Source organism: Oryctolagus cuniculus, chromosome 19 (genome assembly GCF_964237555.1).
Source record: "Oryctolagus cuniculus chromosome 19, mOryCun1.1, whole genome shotgun sequence".
Classification (NCBI taxonomy): Eukaryota; Metazoa; Chordata; class Mammalia; order Lagomorpha; family Leporidae; genus Oryctolagus; species Oryctolagus cuniculus.
The window spans coordinates 33,184,991-33,205,696 of record NC_091450.1 but is presented as its reverse complement, the minus strand read 5'-3'; the positions used below and the strand labels follow the sequence as shown (position 1 = coordinate 33,205,696).

General features: G+C 70.8%; 2 protein-coding genes across 8 annotated transcripts; one reads left to right on the top strand and one right to left on the bottom strand.

Annotated features, from left to right (window-relative positions):
* Nucleotides 1–6,193: 6,193 nt before the first annotated feature.
* NHERF2 (NHERF family PDZ scaffold protein 2) lies at nt 6,194–14,829 on the top strand (the record flags this gene model as incomplete). Its single annotated transcript, NM_001082107.1, is given in 7 exon segments — nt 6,194–6,456; nt 8,144–8,344; nt 12,456–12,635; nt 12,925–13,078; nt 13,153–13,196; nt 13,852–14,510; nt 14,696–14,829. Coding segments are annotated over 6 exon segments (951 nt in total). The 3' UTR covers nt 14,011–14,510; nt 14,696–14,829.
* Nucleotides 14,281–20,664, bottom strand: NTHL1 (nth like DNA glycosylase 1). 7 transcript variants are annotated; one of them, XM_051839528.2, is made up of 6 exons: nt 20,501–20,664; nt 19,655–19,890; nt 18,260–18,430; nt 17,465–17,624; nt 15,656–15,801; nt 15,390–15,571 (listed from the first exon to the last, which is right to left on the bottom strand). In XM_051839528.2, the coding sequence occupies exons 1-6, from the start codon at nt 20,613–20,615 to the stop codon at nt 15,557–15,559; spliced, it is 843 nt and encodes a 280-aa protein (XP_051695488.1). In that variant the 5' UTR covers nt 20,616–20,664; the 3' UTR covers nt 15,390–15,556. The 7 variants fall into 7 exon arrangements, with proteins under 7 accessions (XP_051695484.1, XP_051695486.1, XP_051695485.1 ...); XM_051839527.2 differs by having other exon boundaries at nt 15,656–15,761; nt 20,501–20,662; XM_070064122.1 differs by lacking the exon at nt 20,501–20,664 and adding an exon at nt 20,205–20,486 and having other exon boundaries at nt 15,656–15,761; nt 19,655–19,912.
* Nucleotides 20,665–20,706: the final 42 nt, after the last annotated feature.

The following is a 20,706-nucleotide window of genomic DNA, read 5'->3' as shown; positions in this document are numbered from 1 at the left end:
CGACTGCAGTCCCCACCCCGCAGGACAGGGCCGGACAGGTCCGAAGCAGAGGCAAACCCTCGGACAGCGCAAGCCACGTACAGCCGCCAGGTGGCGCTGCGCGGCCGCTGTTCCGGGCTAGGGGCGGGGCCGGCCTGGGGAGGCGGGCCGGGCCCCTGCACCCTCCCCGGTCCAGGCTCCGAGTCCGTGTCCCGCCCTTTCGCGGCCGAGTTTGTGTTCCTTGGGCTTCCGTCGCTCTTGTCCCACCTGCCTGCTCCGGCAGCCCGAGGGGGTTGGCCCAAAGGGAGCCATTAGGGAGGCAGCGCCTGGCCCGGAAGCTCTGGGCTATCCCAGACCGCAGACGGAAGGCTCCGCCCTCTGCGGGGTCCCCCAGGCCTGTGTGCACCCCCAGCCCCCAGCCCGGGGTCAACGAATCACTCGGGCCTTGCAGGAAGCCTGCAGCCCACTGTGGGGGGCGGGGGGCGTCTCCAGGGCTCGCTCTCCACCTCTTTCTTGGTCACCCCACTCCCACCCCACAGAACCCGCAAAACAGAGCCCACCCTCCCAATGGTGCTGGCCCTCCAGCCTTGCCACCCCTCCCAGATACACCAACAGTGGGGCCTGTGCCTGCCACACCCCTGTGTGCCCGGGGTCAGCCTCCCAGCGGGGGCGGGGGAGAGTCACCCTCCCTGGCCCTGCTGTCCCAGGGCCCCCTCATGCTGTCCCTGTCCCCTCTGGGGTCCCTCCTGCTGGGTCTCTCCTGGAGGCCTCCACAGAGTCCGTGGCTGTCACCCACCCCGCAGGGGAGCCCACGCCCTTCCCTGTTCCCCGGGGCCTTAATCAGCACTCACTGCGGGTCCCGAGCTGCTGCCTCGGTTCTCAGTGACAGGCAGCCCAGTCCTGGGCCTGGGGGGGGCGGTGACAGGCAGCCCAGTCCTGGGCCTGGGGGGGGCGGTGACAGGCAGCCCAGTCCTGGGCCTGGGGGGGACGGTGACAGGCAGCCCAGTCCTGGGCCTGGGGGGGGGGCGCTGACAGGCAGCCCAGTCCTGGGCCTGGGGGGGGGGCGGTGACAGGCAGCACAGTCCTGGGCCTGGGGGGGGGGCGGTGACAGGCAGCCCAGTCCTGGGCATGCGGGGGGGCGGTGACAGGCAGCCCAGTCCTGGGCCTGGGGGGGGGCGGTGACAGGCAGCACAGTCCTGGGCCTGGGGGGGGCGGTGACAGGCAGCCCAGTCCTGGGCATGGAGGGGGGGGGCGGTGACAGGCAGCCGAGTCCTGGGCATGTGGGGGGGGGCGGTGACAGGCAGCCCAGTCCTGGGCATGGGGGGGGGGGCTGTGACAGGCAGCCGAGTCCTGGGCCTGGGGGGGGGGCGGTGACAGGCAGCCCAGTCCTGGGCCTGGGGGGGGGGGCAGTGACAGGCAGCCCAGTCCTGGGCATGGAGGGGGGGGGCGGTGACAGGCAGCCGAGTCCTGGGCATGGGGGGGGGGGCTGTGACAGGCAGCCCAGTCCTGGGCCTGGGGGGGGGGCGGTGACAGGCAGCCCAGTCCTGGGCCTGGGGGGGGGGCGGTGACAGGCAGCCCAGTCTTGGGCATGGGGGGGGGCGGTGACAGGCAGCCCAGTCCTGGGCATGGAGGGGGGGGGCGGTGACAGGCAGCCCAGTCTTGGGCATGGGGGGGGGCGGTGACAGGCAGCCCAGTCCTGGGCATGTGGGGGGGGGCGGTGACAGGCAGCCCAGTCTTGGGCCTGGGGGGGGGCGGTGACAGGCAGCCCAGTCCTGGGCATGGAGGGGGGGGGCGGTGACAGGCAGCACAGTCCTGGGCCTGGGGGGGGGGCGGTGACAGGCAGCCCAGTCCTGGGCATGGGGGGGGGCGGTGACAGGCAGCCCAGTCCTGGGCCTGGGGGGGGGCGGTGACAGGCAGCACAGTCCTGGGCCTGGGGGGGGCGGTGACAGGCAGCCCAGTCCTGGGCATGGAGGGGGGGGGCGGTGACAGGCAGCCGAGTCCTGGGCATGTGGGGGGGGGCGGTGACAGGCAGCCCAGTCCTGGGCATGGGGGGGGGGGCTGTGACAGGCAGCCGAGTCCTGGGCCTGGGGGGGGGGCGGTGACAGGCAGCCCAGTCCTGGGCCTGGGGGGGGGGGCAGTGACAGGCAGCCCAGTCCTGGGCATGGAGGGGGGGGGCGGTGACAGGCAGCCGAGTCCTGGGCATGGGGGGGGGGCTGTGACAGGCAGCCCAGTCCTGGGCCTGGGGGGGGGCGGTGACAGGCAGCCCAGTCCTGGGCCTGGGGGGGGGGCGGTGACAGGCAGCCCAGTCCTGGGCATGGAGGGGGGGGGCGGTGACAGGCAGCCGAGTCCTGGGCATGGGGGGGGGGGCTGTGACAGGCAGCCCAGTCCTGGGCCTGGGGGGGGGGCGGTGACAGGCAGCCCAGTCCTGGGCCTGGGGGGGGGGCGGTGACAGGCAGCCCAGTCTTGGGCCTGGGGGGGGGCGGTGACAGGCAGCCCAGTCCTGGGCATGGAGGGGGGGGGCGGTGACAGGCAGCCCAGTCTTGGGCATGGGGGGGGGCGGTGACAGGCAGCCCAGTCCTGGGCATGTGGGGGGGGGCGGTGACAGGCAGCCCAGTCCTGGGCCTGGGGGGGGGGCGGTGACAGGCAGCCCAGTCCTGGGCCTGGGGGGGGGGGCGGTGACAGGCAGCCGAGTCCTGGGCATGGGGGGGGGGGCTGTGACAGGCAGCCCAGTCCTGGGGCTGGGGGGGGGGCGGTGACAGGCAGCCCAGTCCTGGGCCTGGGGGGGGGGGCGGTGACAGGCAGCCCAGTCTTGGGCCTGGGGGGGGGCGGTGACAGGCAGCCCAGTCCTGGGCATGGAGGGGGGGGGCGGTGACAGGCAGCCCAGTCTTGGGCATGGGGGGGGGCGGTGACAGGCAGCCCAGTCCTGGGCATGTGGGGGGGGGCGGTGACAGGCAGCCCAGTCCTGGGCCTGGGGGGGGGGCGGTGACAGGCAGCCCAGTCCTGGGCCTGGGGGGGGGGGCAGTGACAGGCAGCCCAGTCCTGGGCATGGAGGGGGGGGGCGGTGACAGGCAGCCGAGTCCTGGGCATGGGGGGGGGCGGTGACAGGCAGCCGAGTCCTGGGCATGGAGGGGGGGGGCGGTGACAGGCAGCCGAGTCCTGGGCATGGGGGGGGGGCGGTGACAGGCAGCCCAGTCCTGGGCCTGGGGGGGGGCGGTGACAGGCAGCACAGTCCTGGGCATGGGGGGGGGGCGGTGACAGGCAGCCCAGTCCTGGGCATGGAGGGGGGGGGCGGTGACAGGCAGCCGAGTCCTGGGCATGTGGGGGGGGGCGGTGACAGGCAGCCCAGTCCTGGGCATGGGGGGGGGGCTGTGACAGGCAGCCGAGTCCTGGGCCTGGGGGGGGGGCGGTGACAGGCAGCCCAGTCCTGGGCATGGAGGGGGGGGGCGGTGACAGGCAGCCGAGTCCTGGGCATGTGGGGGGGGGCGGTGACAGGCAGCCCAGTCCTGGGCATGGGGGGGGGGCTGTGACAGGCAGCCGAGTCCTGGGCCTGGGGGGGGGGCGGTGACAGGCAGCCCAGTCCTGGGCATGGAGGGGGGGGGCGGTGACAGGCAGCCCAGTCCTGGGCATGTGGGGGGGGGCGGTGACAGGCAGCCCAGTCCTGGGCCTGGGGGGGGGCGGTGACAGGCAGCCGAGTCCTGGGCCTGGGGGGGGGGGCGGTGACAGGCAGCCCAGTCCTGCGCCTGGGGGGGTGCGGTGACAGGCAGCACAGTCCTGGGCCTGGGGGGGGCGGTGACAGGCAGCCCAGTCCTGGGCATGGAGGGGGGGGGCGGTGACAGGCAGCCGAGTCCTGGGCATGGGGGGGGGGCGGTGACAGGCAGCCCAGTCCTGGGCATGGGGGGGGGGGGCTGTGACAGGCAGCCGAGTCCTGGGCCTGGGGGGGGGGCGGTGACAGGCAGCCGAGTCCTGGGCCTGGGGGGGGGGCGGTGACAGGCAGCCCAGTCCTGGGCCTGGGGGGGGGGCGGTGACAGGCAGCCCAGTCCTGGGCATGTGGGGGGGGGCGGTGACAGGCAGCCCAGTCCTGGGCCTGGGGGGGCGGTGACAGGCAGCCCAGTCCTGGGCCTGGGGGGGGGGCGGTGACAGGCAGCCCAGTCCTGCGCCTGGGGGGGCGGTGACAGGCAGCCCAGTCCTGGGCATGGGGGGGGGCGGTGACAGGCAGCCGAGTCCTGGGCCTGGGGGGGGGCGGTGACAGGCAGCCCAGTCCTGCGCCTGGGGGGGCGGTGACAGGCAGCCCAGTCCTGGGCCTGGGGGGGGCGGTGACAGGCAGCCCAGTCCTGGGCATGGGGGGGGGGGCTGTGACCGAGTCCTGGGCCTGGGGGGGCGGTGACAGGCAGCCCAGTCCTGGGCACGGCGGGTGGCGACAGACAGCTGAGTCTGGGGCCACGGTGGGTGGTGGTGGTCTGCCTTAGGGAGGAGGGACCAGGGCCTTCTGTGAGCGGAGTTGAGGGGTTCAGGCGTGCAACAGCGCTAAGTAGCAAGGTTTGCTGGGGACAGGGCGTCCGTCCCCACGGCAGGGAGAGAGCGGGCGCATGCCTGGTCACTCACACTGGGGGCAGCAAGGCTGCTGGGGGAACGGGGAGCCTGGCAGGCCTGGCGGGCGGCTCAGAGGAGACAGCCGAGTGCAGGACCTTGGTTCCCACGGACGGGTCCAGTTTTCCCTCGCCCCCGCCTCTCTCTCTACCCCCTCCCCCTTCTCTCCAGGTTTGGGGAGCCCTCGGGAGGTTCCCCTAGGGCGCCTGCCTTGGAGGAAGGCCTGAGGGTTACTGCTGGGCGGCGGGCGGATTGCCCGGGGAGCGTCCCCTGGGGCAGGGCTCTAACACACACCCAGGCTCATTTCTAACTTCCCACCTAACACTTCCTCACCCCTCAAACAATGTGGCCACAAAGCTACAGCCTGGCAGGTACTGGGCGCTGCGGGGTGGGGGCACACAGTGGGCGCAGGGTCCAGGGTGCCAGCTGCAGCTGGACAGGCGGGTGGTCAGCCCAAGGCACCGACCCTCAAGACCTGCAGAGGTGAGGGTGGGGGCACCCACGATGCCACGAGCTCCTGGAGGTGGGCACCCAGGGGGCCACGGTGTGGGTGGGGGCTGGAGAGCCCAGGCCAAGAGAACTGGAGACGGGAGAGCAAGGGGTGAGGACTGGGGCCCACCTGGGAACTGTCTGGACTGCTGCGCCCCACCCCTGGGGCAGGCATGGGCAGGGGTCCCTGCTGGGCTGGGGCGGGGCAGGCCAGGCCGCCTCAGGCCTCAGCCGTGAAGGCTGCAGGCTTGGGCCGCACAGCCCTGGGCCTGGGGGAGGGGTGCTTCCCTCTGTGCCAGTAAAACTGCACCTGGAGAGGCCTGGCCAGGCAAAGTGCTGCTGGCGGTTGTCAGCCGCAGGGCAGGGGAGGCGTGGCAGAGGCAGGGGGCAGGTGCCAGAGACCTCGGCTCAGGTGTGCCGGTGCTGACCACAGAGTACAGAGGCCAAAGTCTCGGGGCAGGAGGCCAGCCCCCGACCGACCCTGCAGCCTGGGACTCCAGGGTCTGCCGGGGCCTGGGGTAGGCCTCAGCCAAGTGCGAGAATGGAGGGCCGACCTCTAGGGAGCCCACGGGCACACAAAGCCCACCCTGTCACTACGGCCTCCAGGGGCCTCCAGGCAGGTCGTGGGGCTCTGTGCAGGGCAGCCCTGGCTGCGGGAGGGTCCCGGGGGTGAGGGCAGTGGCTGGGGAGCAGGTGAACCGTGCGGGTGGGCAAAGGACCGCCCAGGGAGGGCAGGCAGGGCCTCACTCCGGGGCCTCCCTGGGGGTTCTGCCTGGGGCCACTGTCTCCCACCTGGCCCCCAGCTCAGGAGCCGGCTCTAGGCCCTGCACAGGAAGCCAGAAGCGCTGGCACCAACGTGCTGCCAGACACAGGGGTTCCCCGGCCCTGAAGCCTCCCCTCCAGAGCCCCTCGGGCAGCTGGGGCCGGGAGGCAGGGCCAGGCCAGCGCGTCGTGGACCCGGGGCGGGGGCGGCCGGGCGGCGGGGGCGGGGAAGGGGCGGGCGCGGGGGCGGTGCCCCAGCCCGAGCCGGAGCCCGAGCCGGAGCCCGAGCCCGAGCCCGAGGCGACTGGAGCCGAGCGAGCGCAACGCCGAGGCGGCCGCCCGTCCCCCGCGCCGCCCCCGCGCCCCGGCCTGCGGGCCCCGTAGCGCCGTGGCCAGCCCGCGGCCGGCCGGTGGTCAGCGGGCGCCATGGCCGCGCCGGAGCCGTTGCGGCCGCGCCTGTGCCGCCTGGTGCGTGGCGAGCAGGGCTACGGCTTCCACCTGCATGGCGAGAAGGGCCGCCGTGGGCAGTTCATCCGGCGCGTGGAGCCCGGCTCCCCCGCCGAGGCGGCCGCGCTGCGCGCGGGGGACCGCCTGGTCGAGGTGAACGGCGTCAACGTGGAAGGCGAGACGCACCACCAGGTGGGTGCCGCGCTGCGCCCCGGCCGGCTGGGCGCTGCCTGCGGGTGGCGGGCCCCGCACCTCCCCCGCGACGCTCAGCCCCGCACCGCAGCGCGGGGGAAGGCGTTCTGGCAGGGAGGGGCCGCACTGCGGCTCCAAGCCGGCCCTCGGCCCCCTCCCCCCGCCTGGCTCCAGCCTGTGTGTCGGTGAACCCGGGTGCTTCCTGAGCCTGTGGGACTGTGTGACCGCGCAAGGCCTCCGGGGTCCTGCCCGTGTGGGTGCCAGCAGCCAGGCCCCTGCGCGTCTGGGCGGTGTAGACCGGCCAGTGTGTCTGCAGCCGGGGTGCCTGGATCCGGTGCGAGTTGGCAGTCCCTGGTGGCACATTCCATAGCTGCTGCGACCCTCACCCTCCTCGGGGCGCTGTGGCCACTGCCCCCTGCTCCTGCAGCTGGAGAGGGTAGGGCCTCTTCCCTTGCAGGCTGTAACCCCTGGGATGTCCGTCTCCCGCTGGCCAGGGACTCACCTCAGATCCTGGCCAGAGTCCAGCCTCCCTCCGGACCGGCTGCTCCGGCTGCTCCGTGTCCCTCACAGCACCGCTGAGCCTGTGGCCTGTCTACGTGGCCAGTACTGGGCCTAGGGGTTAGCAGACAGCTGAGCCACTGGCCGGGCTTCCCGGGGTCCCCTAGCCTCTGTCTTCCAGCGAGACTGGAAGCTGGGTAGAGCGGTGCTGTGTGCTGAAGTGCAGTGGGGGTCAGGGCCACAGGTGGGGGAGGCAGGGCTGGCAGAGCTGGCACCCCGCCTCTGTGTGACAGCCATGGCCATCCTCGCTCCAGCTGCACCTGCTGTTCCGGGCCCCTGGGCACTTGTCTGAGAACTTCACACCCAGCCCCAGCCCCAGGAGGTGCGGCCGGGACTCTGCTTTACAAATATGGAAACTGAGGCTTGGAGCTTCAGTTTGGGTCACAAGTCGGGGAGCAGGGCCGGGCGAGGACGGGCCTGGCTCGCTCCCCCTGTTGCTTGACAGCATCTGGGGAGCTGGGCAGCAGGTGGGAGCCTTCTGCTCCGCTCTTCCACAGGCCGAGGGCCATAGTGGGCACTGCCCTCTCCCTGCTGGCACACGCTGGCACCCTGTGTGCTCCCAGACACACAGCGCCTGGAACGCCGCACCTGTGCCACGGGCAGACCTGCCCCTCTCCCCGCTGTCCTCCTTACCCGACCGTGTGCGGGGGCCTGAGCGGGAACCCAGCTCTCAGCTGTCCGCAGGCCCAGCAGGAGTGGGTCTGTGGTCTGCAGGCAGACGGTCTGTGTCTAGGGCAGGTTGAGATTCCCGTGAGAAAGTTGAAAGCAAGCGAACATGCACAGCCAAACTAACACCCGACAGCACCTCCCGCCTCCAACCTGGGCTGGAAGGCAGACTTGGAAACAGATGGTGCGCACACACGAGCGTGTGCACACGCACGGGCAGACCGAGCCCCTGAAGCTCATTCAGTGCCGTCTTGGTCACCTCCACCCTGGGCTGAGAGCAGCTCAGGGCTGGCTGTGTCAGGGAGCCGGGGGCGGGGGGCGGAGCCGGCGGGGCCAGCCGCCCACCCCTGGCAGCCTGGCTGCCTGTCTGCCTGCCAGCCCAGGCCATCCCGGAGTGGTGCCACCGTCCACGTGCTGCCCGGGCTGCCGGCCGCTGACCTGCCCCCGTCCCTGCCTGCCCCAGGTGGTGCAGAGGATCAAGGCTGTCGAAGGGGAGACCCGGCTGCTGGTAGTGGACAAGGAGACGGACGAGGAGCTGCGCCGGCGGCAGCTCACCTGCACCGAGGACATGGCCCAGCGAGGGCTCCCGCCCGCCCACGACCCCTGGGAGCCAAAGCCGGACTGGGCACGTGCAGGCAGCCTGAGCTCTGACGCTGGCCAGAAGGTACGGCAGCCTCTGCCCGTGCGGCCACCCTGGCCTCTTGACAAGTCTTCACCCCGCCCCGGCTGCCTTCTGGGTCCCTCTTCTCTCAGTCCGAGTTCCTAACTGGGGGTAGACAGGACAGCTCGGCCCCCTTCCCGGCTCGCTCTCTGTCCCTGCCCTTAGCCTGGCCCAGGGCGACGAGGCCCTTCCTGCCCGGTGGGCGGAGTCACCGGACCCTGGGAAGGAGCGAGCCTGGCCCCTCAGCAGCGTCTGCGTCTCTGTCTGTCTGTCTGGTCTGAGTGTAGGGTGAAGCCCTCGGAGAGAGCTGGCCCCAGAAGCTGCTGTGCGCAGCCTGGTTCAGGAAGCTTCTAGGGCGAGCCCACCCTTCCCCCAGTCTTCAGCAAAGACCCCCCAGCCGCAGGAGGGGTGGGGACCTGGAAGTAACCCTGCGGGGCAAGCATGTGAGCCCTGGGGAAGAGCCGTCTCCTACCTCTTTGGTTGACCACATCCCTTGGGGGGTTCCGCCTAGGGGTTCCCCAGATTCCGCTTTGAGAACCCCCGGCCTGGGGGCAGTGGAGGTATTGGGCCTAACGTGTGGGGTGGGCGGGGGCCTTCACGTGGACCTTTTTCCTTTCCCACCCTCTCCCACCACAGCTGGCTGCGCTGTGAGCTGGGCCCCGGGGGGCCCGTCCTGGGCGGGCTGGCGCTCCCGGTGGGACTCCTTGTCCTGGGCAAGGCCTGGCCTGGGAGCCCACGGGACACTCTTGGCCTTCCGAGAGGTCAGGGCCGCAGGTGCTGAGCCCTGGAGCCTGGACTTTTGCCCCAGGGCCACGAGGGCCAGAGTCTCTGCAGGGAGCCCTGGCCCGGCTGCCTTGCGGGAGGGCCCCCGGGCTGAGGCCTGGAGCCGCAGTCTTTCTCAGGCACCCCTCCCTGTCCCAGGAGGAAGCCCCCCCACCCCGCTGCATTTGTCCATTGATTTAGACACAAACGGCCCGGTTCACCTTCCTGTGGAAAAATCCGCCCAGGGTGGGGTGGCCCTGGTGCCCCGGGTCGCGCCTTCCCCTCCGCTCCTTGGAGCTCTGGGGGCTGCAGGAAGCCCTAGGAGCGGCTTCCTCTGGCGATTCTTGGAGGAACGAGGCGGGCCCCGGCTGGCAGGTCCTTCTGTGCCAACCGGGCTGGCCTCGGGGACAGGGCCAGGAGGCCGGGGGCAGGGTCCCCCCCAGCAGGAGGTGCTGGGCTCACTGTGACCTCCAGGAGCAAGGCTCAGGCCTCCCAGGGCTGGGTGTGGGGGGTCCTGGCCTGAGGGCAGCTGGCCGGCCAGTGCCCACCCGCAGGGACAGGGACTGGAGAGTGCCCGCTCTGCTGCAGCAAGGGGCCCACGGCCGGTGCCCCGTGTCCGGGGAGGGCCGCTCTCGCCCTCTCTGCCCTTCAGCGTCGGGACGACGGGAGGTGGGCAGGGGGATGACGGCTGCGGCAGCCCCTCCCCCTGGGGGCTGTGAGGGCCTCGTCAGTGGTGACTCAGCCCTGGGCCACACCGGGCTGGGGTGGCTGCAGCTGCAGTGCAGCTGATCCCAGCCATGACGACAGGGACAGCCCCCACACCACGACAGGGCAGCCAGCTGTGCCAGCCCCAGCCTGTGCCCCCAGCCACCCCGCACCGGGAGGGCCTTGGGGGGAAAAGGGCAAGGGGCTGGTGCTTCTGAGGAGGGTGCGGCGTCTGCACCTGGGCCCCTGCCCCCCCCCCCCGAGGCATGGCGGGGCTGCCCTGGGCTCTGGGGCCGGGTCCTCTCCCTGGCCCCCGTCTTCCCAGCCTTGGGTCTCGGAGCAGGGCGGGGCCTCCCAGCCGCTTCCTTCCTTCCTTTCCCGGGACGGAAACTGAGCTGGGTGGGGGGCGCCCGGCTGGAGCCTCACTCAGCAGGAGAGGGGGCTCGGGCACCACCCTGCTCCCCAAAGTGACTCAGCCCCCAGGTCCCCACCCATCCCCCCGGGAGCCTGGGTCACAGTGGGAGGGAGATAAGTGGGGTGGCAGCCGGCTGTCCCCAGAGCTTCGGTCACTCCAGCTGGACACCCGCTGCCTGCCACCTCCGTCCCGCCTCTCATGGCCCGCTCCGGCAGTGCCACACCGCCCGCCCCTGTCCCGGGAGCCCCTCCACGGAGCCCCTGTCGGGGGCTTGTGCAGGTCAGGTGGGGCTGGGGATGGCAGGACGGCGGGGGCCCCCCGGGCCTGGCTTAGCCCCACAGCATAGGGAGAGGGGACGGAGCGGGTGGCAGGGGGGACCTCGGGGGAACCGCTGGCCCCTGACAACAATGCTGGCCTTTCTCTGCCAGGGCTGGTGAGTCACCACGGGGGGCAGCATGGCTCCCGGACACCCCCATGCCAGCCTCTGTGTGTGCTGGGGTTTGCGCGGCTCTGCAGCTGACTGGCCGGGAGCCCATGGGAGCCGGAGGGCCTGGCGGGAGGCTGCAGGCGGCAGGAAGCGCGTGGAGCTGGGGCAGGGAGCAGGAATGCGAGCAACGCGGCCTCGCGTGGGCTGCGGCGGTGGCTCCGTGCCCCACCGCTGGACGCTCTCTGCTGAGTCCGGAACCCCTGGGCCCTGCTGGTAGCCGGGGGACTTAGGCCGCAGTTAGGAGCAACCCTCAGCCTGTGCCGTGAGAGCCGGCTCTTCTGGACTCCGGCAGAGGCCGTGGCCCGGTGGCCCCAGATGCCTGCCAAGTCCTGCTTCCCATCTGGGGGCCTCTTGAAGTCCCGCCCTGCGGGCCACGGTGGAGGGCGTGGGAAAGGCCTGGCGGGCCGGCACGGCCAGCTCGTGGTGACTGTGCGTGCCTGGGGGCCGTGTTTACCCGTGCTGCACACACGTCTTGTCTCTGTGACCACGTGATGACCTCTGTGACCTGGGCCTGTGTCCCCCGCCAGGCACGGCCACGCTCCACGTGACTGGGTCCTGTCTCTGCTGTTCCTGTCCCTCGGCTGGGCTCCACGTGTCTGTTTGTCTGAGAGGCTGACCTCTGTGGGGAGGTCCCTGGCTCTTGTCCAAAGCCCTGCACCTGGGCCCGGGCCCCCGAAGGTCTCCCCCACCCCAGTCGGCACGTGTGCCGCTGTGGAGCCAGGGCTGTGAGGTGCAGAGGACGCGGGCTGGGCAGGGGAGGGTGTTCCAGACCCGTGGGGGAGACCCAGCCTGCCTGGCCGGCAGACGTGTTTGTACTGAGCCGGGCAGGTGCCTGCGGACATGGGCTCCTTCCAGACTGAGGGTTTGCGGTGAGCTTGGGGGCCTGGAGGCCAGAGTGGTCAGCGAGTGATCCAAACTGCAGGGGTCGGGCGCCTGAGACCAGAGCTTGCCCCCGAGGTCTGAGAGTTCTTCCCGCGCTGTCCCCAGCCCCAGCCTGGCCCAGGGTCCCTGGGTGACGGGGAGGAGGGGCCCCGTGAGCGCCCTGGCCCCAGTCACCTGCACACGCCCCGGGCACTCCCGGAAACCCGAGCTGCCACTCACCTGCTCATTGCGGCTACGGCCACGTGTAATTGGGCACCAGTGGCCGCTGGCCTTTCAGCACTGCAGTCGCTGGCCGGCCGGGGCCCGGTGGGGGACACTGGGCCTGGCCCTGAGTTTGGCCCCTTGGTTCGGAGCCCTCCTGCAGGATGCCAGAGGTAAAGTGAGGTAGGGTCCCCTGGGCAGCGGAGGGGGTCCATCGGGGGCACCATGAGGCCTTCAGGGTGTCCGGCGGGGGGGAGCCAGGCCCTGATCTCCGTCCGGCCCAGCCCTTTCTCTCGGGTCCCCTGGAACGGGGTCGGCGGGGCTGCAGATTGCCTGGGATCTGAACGCTGACACGGGGCAGAGGTGTGGGGCGTAGGGGCGGCAGGAGGGGAGTGCACAGGTGGACCTGGGGCCCGGCGCCCCAGGAGCTGTGAAGGGAGGCAGGTCAGCGGCTGGTCTCACACGCCCGGCCCGTGCCACGCCCGGCCTGTGTGCACGGAGCCCCGAGGCCCCCGTGAAGCAGGACTGGACGTGGGGGCTCCGTCACAGGCAGCCTCAGCAGGAGCCGTCCCCTCCCCTGCGGCCGCCGGAGGCACTACAGTGAGTGTGTGGCCCAGGCAGGCTGGCGGCAGAGCCTGAGCCAGCGTCCCCTGCACGTGCAGGACGTCAACGGGCCCCCAAGGGAGCTGCGTCCTAGGCTCTGCCACCTGCGAAAGGGACCCCAGGGCTACGGGTTCAACCTGCACAGTGACAAGTCCCGGCCCGGCCAATACATCCGCTCCGTGGACCCCGGCTCTCCGGCCGCCCACTCCGGGCTCTGCGCCCAGGATCGGCTCATTGAGGTACGAAGCCCAGAGGCTTTGGGGTGCCGGGTGCCCGTGTGTGTGCCTCCCCGCGTGTGTCTGCAGGGATTTGCCCTCAGCCCTGTGAGGGAGGGTATCGGTGCCCTTGTCTGTGTCCGGCCCCGGGCCCCTGCTGGAGGGAGCTGCCGGGAACCTGAGCGGGCGCCCGCTCCTCTCCAGGCCTTGGCTGGTGGTGGCTTTGATGAATATTTGATGCCACACCTGGCGGGGCCACGTGGGGGCTGGCTGGGCCCCTCGGGCTGCTGACCTGTGGGGATGCTGGCGGCAGGTGAACGGGCAGAATGTGGAGGGGCTGCGCCACGCCGAGGTGGTGGCCAGGATCAAGGCCAAGGAGGACGAGGCCCGGCTGCTGCTGGTGGACCCCGAGACGGACGAGTACTTCAAGCGGCTGCGGGTCACGCCCACCGAGGAGCACGTGGAAGGTGGGCGGCGGCCCCGGGCACGGGGAGGGGCGTGTGTGGGGGCCAGAGCAGCCACAGACATGCTGTCCCCACAGGTCCACTGCCATCACCAATCACCAATGGGACCAGCCCTGCCCAGGTGAGAGGCTGGGCCCACGAGGCCGCAGGGGCACCTCTGGGGGTCCTCTCCCCGGCAGTCTCTGTCCTTGGATGGGGGTGGGCGTGAGACCGAGCTCTGACCCATCCGTCTGTCAGGCCCAGCTTTAATGCTATTCTGGGCCACACACGGTGGGCAGAGGCCTGGGGTCCTGGTGCCCCTGCCCTGTCTCCTACCCCACCGGCACTCCCTGGCTGTTGAGTGCCCCAGGTCAGGATGCCAGGCTCCCCAGGGCCGGCCAGCTGTCTGGGCACTGCTGGGCACCCCGTGTCCTGCCCGGCTGGGCCCGCAGAGTAGCAGAGCCGTGGTGCCCGTGGCTGAGAGGAGCGGCAGATGCAGCTGTGGTGTGCGTGGGAGCGTCTGTGTGCACCTGCGGCTCCCCAGGTGGGAACCCGGAGCACAGCCTGCCCTTGGTTTCCTAGCTCAATGGGGGTTCTGTACGCTCCTCCGGAAGCAGCCTGCCCGGCTCAGACAAGGACACCGAGGGAACCAGACGCCCTCCCGGCTCCACTGTGGTGCTCACACACACGGGGGGCCGGAGGCCTTGGGCAGCGGGGGCCACCACCTCCGGCCCCGCCCCACCGGTGTCCCCAGCCGGCGCGGTCGAGGGTTCACTTTTGCTTCCTGCCCACCCCAGGATGCCAGTGCGTGGAAGCGAGACCCCTTCCAGGAGAGCGGCCTGCACCTGAGCCCCACGGCGGCTGAGGCCAAGGAGAAGGCGCGAGCCACGCGCGTCAACAAGCGGGCACCGCAGATGGACTGGAACCGGAAGCGTGAGATCTTCAGCAACTTCTGAGCCCCCACCGCCTGCTCACCGGACCTGGGCCTGCCGAGTGCCCCACGCCTCAGTGGACTGGGGGGTGGGCCCACCGCCACCCAGAAACCAACCGTGCCCCCGTGAGCCCTCACCCCGCCCCTCCCACCCACTGGGTGCTGGGGACCAGGCAGCTGCTCCTAGTTGGGTGGGGAGAGACCCAGAGAGGCCGGGACCCAGAAAGATAACGCAGAGACCGAGAGAGAGAGAGAGAGAGAGAGAGAGAGAGAGAGAGAGAGAGGGGTTTGGTATGGGGGCAGGGCACGGCCCACGGGGCCAGGGCCTTTGCTGTGGGCCCAGGCCTGCTGACTGAAAGGAATTTGCGTTTTTGCTTTTTTTTTCCCAAAAAGATCTTCAGCTGCACACATGTTTCCACTTAATACCAGAGCCCCCTCCCCCGCTCCCTCGGGACAGGCTCTCTAAATAATTGCAATAAAACAAACCTTTCTCTGCAAACCAGTTCCTCCCCACCCCCTCGGCAGGCCTTCCAGAGTCCTGGGGGCTTCCCGGACACAGCCAGCCGGGGGAGCCGCCCCTCTGCCCCAACCCTGCGCTCCCTGGTGGGGGCCGTCGCTAGGCCTGGGGCCCAGGCTGGAGGATCCCCTCTCCCGCGGAGCAGCCTCTGGACAGGCCCTTCGTCTTGCTCCGCAGCTCCCACAGCTCCCAGGCCTGGGCACGGGGGCACGCCAGTCGCCCACCCCTCCCCGAGCCCTGGGCCCTGCCTCGTGCCTGCCTGGCACCCACCGCTGCAGAGTGGCAGATGCCTCTGCCTGTCCTCCCACCCCTGAACCCCCGAACCGACCGACCAGCACTGCTGTCTGCCTTGTAAGCCATAGCGCATGCGCGCCCTCGGAATAAACAGGCCTGCCTTGGACCTGCCACCGTCCTGTGTGTGCCTTCAGCAGGGGGCGGGGCGTGGAGGAACGGAGCCATTCCTGGGGGCAGCCTGGCTGGGGCGGCTGTGTGTGGGGCTTCGGGGAACCAGGTCCCCTCTCCTCCTGGCCGCACCCTCCGGGGGAGTCCAGCCTCCAGGTGGGCCCAGCGAGGCCACGATGCCACTTTGGAAACGTGGGGGTGGGGGTCCGGGAAGTCTTAGGGCTGAGAGGTTGCTGGGCTGCAGCCCCCGCGGTGGGAGGGGAGAGCCAGGGGTTCAGATCCCCAGCCAGTGGCCCAGAGGCTGCCTCCCCCCATTTCCTCCCTGCAGGTTCTCTGCCCGCACTCCCTGCCCACTGCAGACTCAGCGCGGGCCGTCCTGTCCCCACCCTGGCCTCCATGGCTACCCCCTCCGGACACGGGTGCGTCCACGTGACACGTGCACACACGGCTCCTGGCCCTGCAGACAGAAGTCGCCAGGCCCCAGATACAAACAACCCCCACGCTTTATTAAACAGGCGGTGGCTCCCAGGCGAAGGCACTTCACACGCGGCCCCGGGCAGCCGGGCACAGGGTCTGGTTGAGGCAGGACTGGCAGCGGGGGTGGACGGGCAGGCAGGTCTGCTGGCCGAAGCCCACCAGCAGCCCGTTGATCTCACTCCACAGCTCTCTACGGAGACAAAAGCTGGGTGAGCTCCGAGGGGGGGACCCACGGTGGACCCCACTCCCCCAGCTGCCCCTGCCCCAGCCGCACCTGGGCAGCCAGCTCTCCAGGGCGGCACGGGTCTGCTCTGGGGACTTGGTCGCCTCTTTGGTCCACCGCAGGCGGTTGGCGATTCTGTGCACGTGTGTGTCCACTGCTGCTTGGGGGTGGGGTGGGGTGACCAGGGCGCCCTGGCCCTGTTCATAGCCCTGAGGGCTGGTCCCGAGGAGGCTGAGCCCAGGGTCTGGGTCCCCCACCCCGCTGCCCGGGCCCCCGGAGCTGCACGGCCCTCGTTGCTGCTCTCAGCCACCCCAGGAACCGCTGACTACATCCGGGGAGGGGCAGCCCCACTCCCACCACGCTGGAGCCCGGCGGGGCAGTGCTGGGGGCGTGCGTGCGTCTGTCTCTTCGGGACTGACTCACTCCCCCTAGCGTGGCACCCACTGAGGGGTTGGGGTCTTTCCCTTAGCAGGGAGTAAGGGGACAGCGTCTCTGCTCTGTGCTCTCCTTCCAACAGCAGGAACAGCCTGCTTGGCTGAGTGCTGGCTCGCGGCCGAGGCCGCAGTGGGAAGTCTCGGGCCCTCGCCCACCTCACAAGGTCCTCGCTCCCCAGCTCCCAGCCTCCCCGGGAAGGAGGCCCTCGCCCAGGAAGGGCCTTGCCCTGCTTCTCACTGCCTCACTTCCCGGCCCAGCACTGGCTGTGGGCACCCAGCGGACGAGGTCACTGCCCGCACAGCCACTCCACCAGGGCCAGGGCAGAGGGCAGGGCCAGGCCAGCGGCAGCCGCCACCCCGCTGGGCTTTGAGCCCTGCTCCCGTCCTCTGGCCTCCCCGAGGACCTAGCGTGGGTGCCTGTTGACCGGCGCCTCCTCCCTCTCCGGCTAGGCCGCCCTGGCCAGCTGCAGTCCTGGCCCTGCCCCTGCCCCTGCCCTGTTGTTTGCCACAGCAAAGGCCCATCCTCGCGCCAGCTCCCTCCCTCACGGCTAAGTGTCTGGGAAAACGTACCATCGTGCGGGTTACCCTCAGGGCCCGGCACCCCAGGCCCCTCCTCTGTGATACAGGGGTGACCCCCTGACGGCCAGCTGAGGCCCACCGTGTGCGGCTGCTGAGGGACACTGTTGGGCCTGCTTTGTGGCTACAGCTCAGAGAGGCCGAGTGTCCTGTCTGAAGCTGCCCAGCCAGGAGGGGCAGAGTTCCACCCTGCAGACCCCCCGGGAGGGTGACGTCCCTACTCCCGGGTCTGTGGTGCCTGCTGCTCCCAAGGCGCCCCCACCAGGCCACAGGCAGGGGCCCTGCCTCCCCCCCAGACCAGCCTGGCCGGCGCGCAGCGCTCCTGGGACACGGGCGGCCGAGGACAGCTGCCCGGGGAAGCTCAGGTGTCTGCCGAGACAGTCTGGAGAGGCAGCAACGTGGGGCGTCCCAGTGGGGGAGGGGCCCCGCTCTGCCCCTGGTGGGGCAGCCGCCAGCTCAGAGCCGAGGCCTTCAGTCCAGCGGCCTGCTAGTGGGGTTCCTACCTCTCTCTGGGCCCCTGTGGGAGTTCCAGAGGAGGAGTCCGGGGGGAAGGGCACAGGGAGTCAGGGTCGAGGCTGTGTGGCCCCAGCAGCCCCGATTCCTCTGGGCAAAGCTCTGAGGAAGAAGCAGCCTCGCCCCGAGCCCAGGGGTCTGTGGGAGATGGCTCATCCTGCCCCCGCCCCGCCCCCACTCTGCCTGCCTCGCCCCTGCCTCTAGCCCCTGGCCTCTGGGCTTTGTTGTGAATGTGGTGGCTAGAATCTAGCTCAGGGTCACAAGGAACCCCGACGGCAGTCAGCGAGCCTGGCGCCGGTGCCAGCCCCGGCCCGCATCACGGGCCTGCGCTACTCACCGATGCCCGACACGGTGCCCCAGGCAACAGCCATGGCCAGGTGTGCCATCTTGGGCCCAACCCCCGGCAGTGCCACCAGTTCTGCCACGGAGGCTGGGATGTCCCCGCCGTAGCGCTGCTGCAGGATGGCGCTGGTCTGCTTGATGTACCTCACCTTGCTCTGAAAGACGGAGCGGAGAGGACGCCGCTCAGCGGCCGGGAGCTGCCCGGCACCTGCCCAGGACACAGGCAGAGCCACCTGCTTGCCTCGCCCTCTCCACTGGGCAGCAGGAGCCCACGGAAGCCTGGGGCAGCGCCACAAGGCTGGCCCGGCCCTCGCCTCCCACCTGAGGCCCAAACACGTCTGTGCGTGTGGGGTCTGGCTCCGGCCCCCGTGCCCCGTCATCCCCCAGAGGCCGGGCAGGCCGGCCGCCCCAGGAGCGGGGCTCAGGAAGGAAGGCTGGAGCCCGGGGATCCCCCGCCAGCCACTGGAGCCAGCAGGGCGGTTCCCATCCTGTGCTGAGCGGACAAGGCTATTTAAAGCCCATCTGAGAGCCTCCGGCCCACGCAGCGCCAGTGCCAGCGCCAAGGGATGCAGCCCCACCCGCCGCCCGGTGCTCCGCAGAGTAGGGGGGCAGCTGCAGGGAGCCGTGGAGTAAACACACGGCACAGGGCGGTGGGCGGGTCGACGAAGGGAGGGGGAGCAAACAGGAAGGGCCAAGGAGGGACAGGGAGGTCCAGCCCCTGTGGCCAGAGATGCCGCAGCCACCCGCACCGCATCTCTCTGGCCGTGCCGAGGCCCCGGGCCGGGCTCACCCTCCAGAAGCCCACGGGGTAGATGAGCCGGCCCAGCGTGTCGTCGTCCATCTGCAGGACGCTGTCGAGGGTCAGGCCCCGGGCCCGCAGCCGCTGCATGGCGCCCGCCGTGACCTGGTCTTTGGTCTGGCTGGATAGCATCAGCGACAGCAGCACCTGGTACCTGCGCACCTGTTACACGGGGACAGAGGCCGCGGTGGCAGCAGGACTGGGTGCTCACCCGGTCCCACTGCTGCCTGGCACCCTGGGCCACCCATCCGCTCGAGCCAACAGGACGTGGGGGGGCCGAGGCCTGTTTGGGACCTGCAACATGGGGACGGCGAGGGGCTGGCCTTGCGGGGTCAGCAGGAGATAAATCGTCACCGTGCTTAGCGTCCGGCACGGGCCACTCTGCAACAGCTGCCATTTAGCACTACTGCTTTTTTTTAAAAATTTATTTGGGCCGGCACCGCGGCTCACTAGGCTAATCCTCCGCCTAGCGGCGCCGGCACACCGGGTTCTAGTCCCGGTTGGGGCGCCGGATTCTGTCCCGGTTGCCCCTCTTCCAGGCCAGCCCTCTGCTGTGGCCAGGGAGTGCAGTGGAGGATGGCCCAGGTGCTTGGGCCCTGCACCCCATGGGAGACCAGGAAAAGCACCTGGCTCCTGGCTCCTGCCATCGGATCAGCGCGGTGCGCCGGCCGCAGCGCGCCGGCCGCGGCGGCCATTGGAGGGTGAACCAACGGCAAAGGAAGACCTTTCTCTCTGTCTCTCTCTCTCACTGTCCACTCTGCCTGTCAAAAAAAAAAAAATTTATTTGAAAGGCAGAGTTACACCGAGCAAGTGGGAGGAGACAGAGAGGTCTTCCATCTGCTGGTTCCCTCCCCAAATGCCCGCCATGGCTGGAGCTGGGCCAGTTGGACGCCAGGAGCCAGGAGCTTCAGGAGGGTCTCCCGCGTGGGTGCAGGGGCCCAGCACCCGGGCCGTCCTCCGCTGCCTTCCCAGGCCCATTAGCAGGGAGCTGGACCGGAACGGAGCAGCCGGGGACTTGAGCCAGCGCCCGTGTGGGATGCTAGCATCGCGGCTTCACCCGTCACACCAGCACTGGGCTCTGGCACTAGGTGCCGATCGCTTTGTTGACATTCTCATTTTACAAACAAGCAGACGGAGGCTCCGAGGGGCAGGTACCCCGCTTCCTGCTGCAGGGCAGGGATGGGGGCTCAGGTTGTTCTGGCCCCCCCCCCCGTTACTGGAGGGCTCTGAGGAGCAGGGCAGCATGCCCAAGCCACGGGTCCCGCAGCCCTGCTGAGTGGCCAGAGAGGCCAGCCACTGCCCAGTCCCCCAAGGTGAGGCTGGCAGGGAGGGGCTGCCCTTGCAGGAGGGGCCGGGGGCGCCAGGGGAGCAGGGGGTGTTGCTTACCTTTGGGGGGGCGCTGGCGTCGTAACAGTGCTCCACCCCCAGCTGGTCCACGGGGGCATCCCTCCCGCTCCTCATGACGCGGACGTTGGCCAGCTGCTGCCGCCAGTTCTCTGGCTCCCAGCTGGGCGCGGGCAGGGGCTCGGCCCCCACATCTCGCTCACCCTCCGAGGCCTCGTAAGCCACCTGCAGTCTCCGTGCCTTCCGCTGGCGCTTCCCGAGGCTGCGGCTTCTCCCTTCTGCAAACAGGCCCACTCAGTGCTCCAGTGGGGCAAACAGGCCCAGTCAGTCCCCCAGTGGGGCCTGGGGGGTGGACAGAGGCTGCCCCCTGCTCTCTGGTCCCCAAGTGTTCACGCAGCAGCCTTCCACCGCGCACGGCTCTTGGGGCTGCCCTGCTCTGCACGCCGCGGCAGTCCACCTCCCTAATGGCCCCTGACAGAGTTTGGGGCGTCAGCACCCGGGGAACCTTGCGGGTCCCCAGCGTACCCCTGCACTGCATCTCAGGCCTCTCTCCTTCCCAACACTGCCGTGGCTCCCCCCCGGCCCTCCTCACCCGCCTGCTCCGCACTCCAGCCGTTCCTCCCGCCCGGGGTGTGTGTGGGGTCCTTGGCTGCCTATGGACACCCCGCTGCGGCGGGATGGGACAGGTGCGCGGGCACCGGTCCTCAGCGGCTGAGAGAGAAGCAGCGGGGGCGCCCGGCCGGCTCACGGGAGCCCACGCGGAGCGGGCCGGGGACGGCTGCGGGCTCAGCCCCGGCAGGAGAGCCGCAGCGCGGGAACTCGGGCCGGGGCGGCAGCCTGCCGCCTCCCCGCCCCGCCTCCCGAGCGCCGCCCGGGGCGCGGCGCTACCTGCCGCTGCTTCTCCGCTCCGGGGCGGCGGGGGCCCGTCCCCGCCGTCCAGCGGCCCTGGCCCGGGCCCCCGGCTCCGGCTGCGCGTCACCATCCTCGCGCCCAGCGCGTGCATGCCGGGTCCCCGCGTCCGCAGCGCGCCGCCGGTGCGCGCCCAGAACTACAACTCCCAGCACGCCCCGCGCGCGCACGGGCCGCCGTCCCGA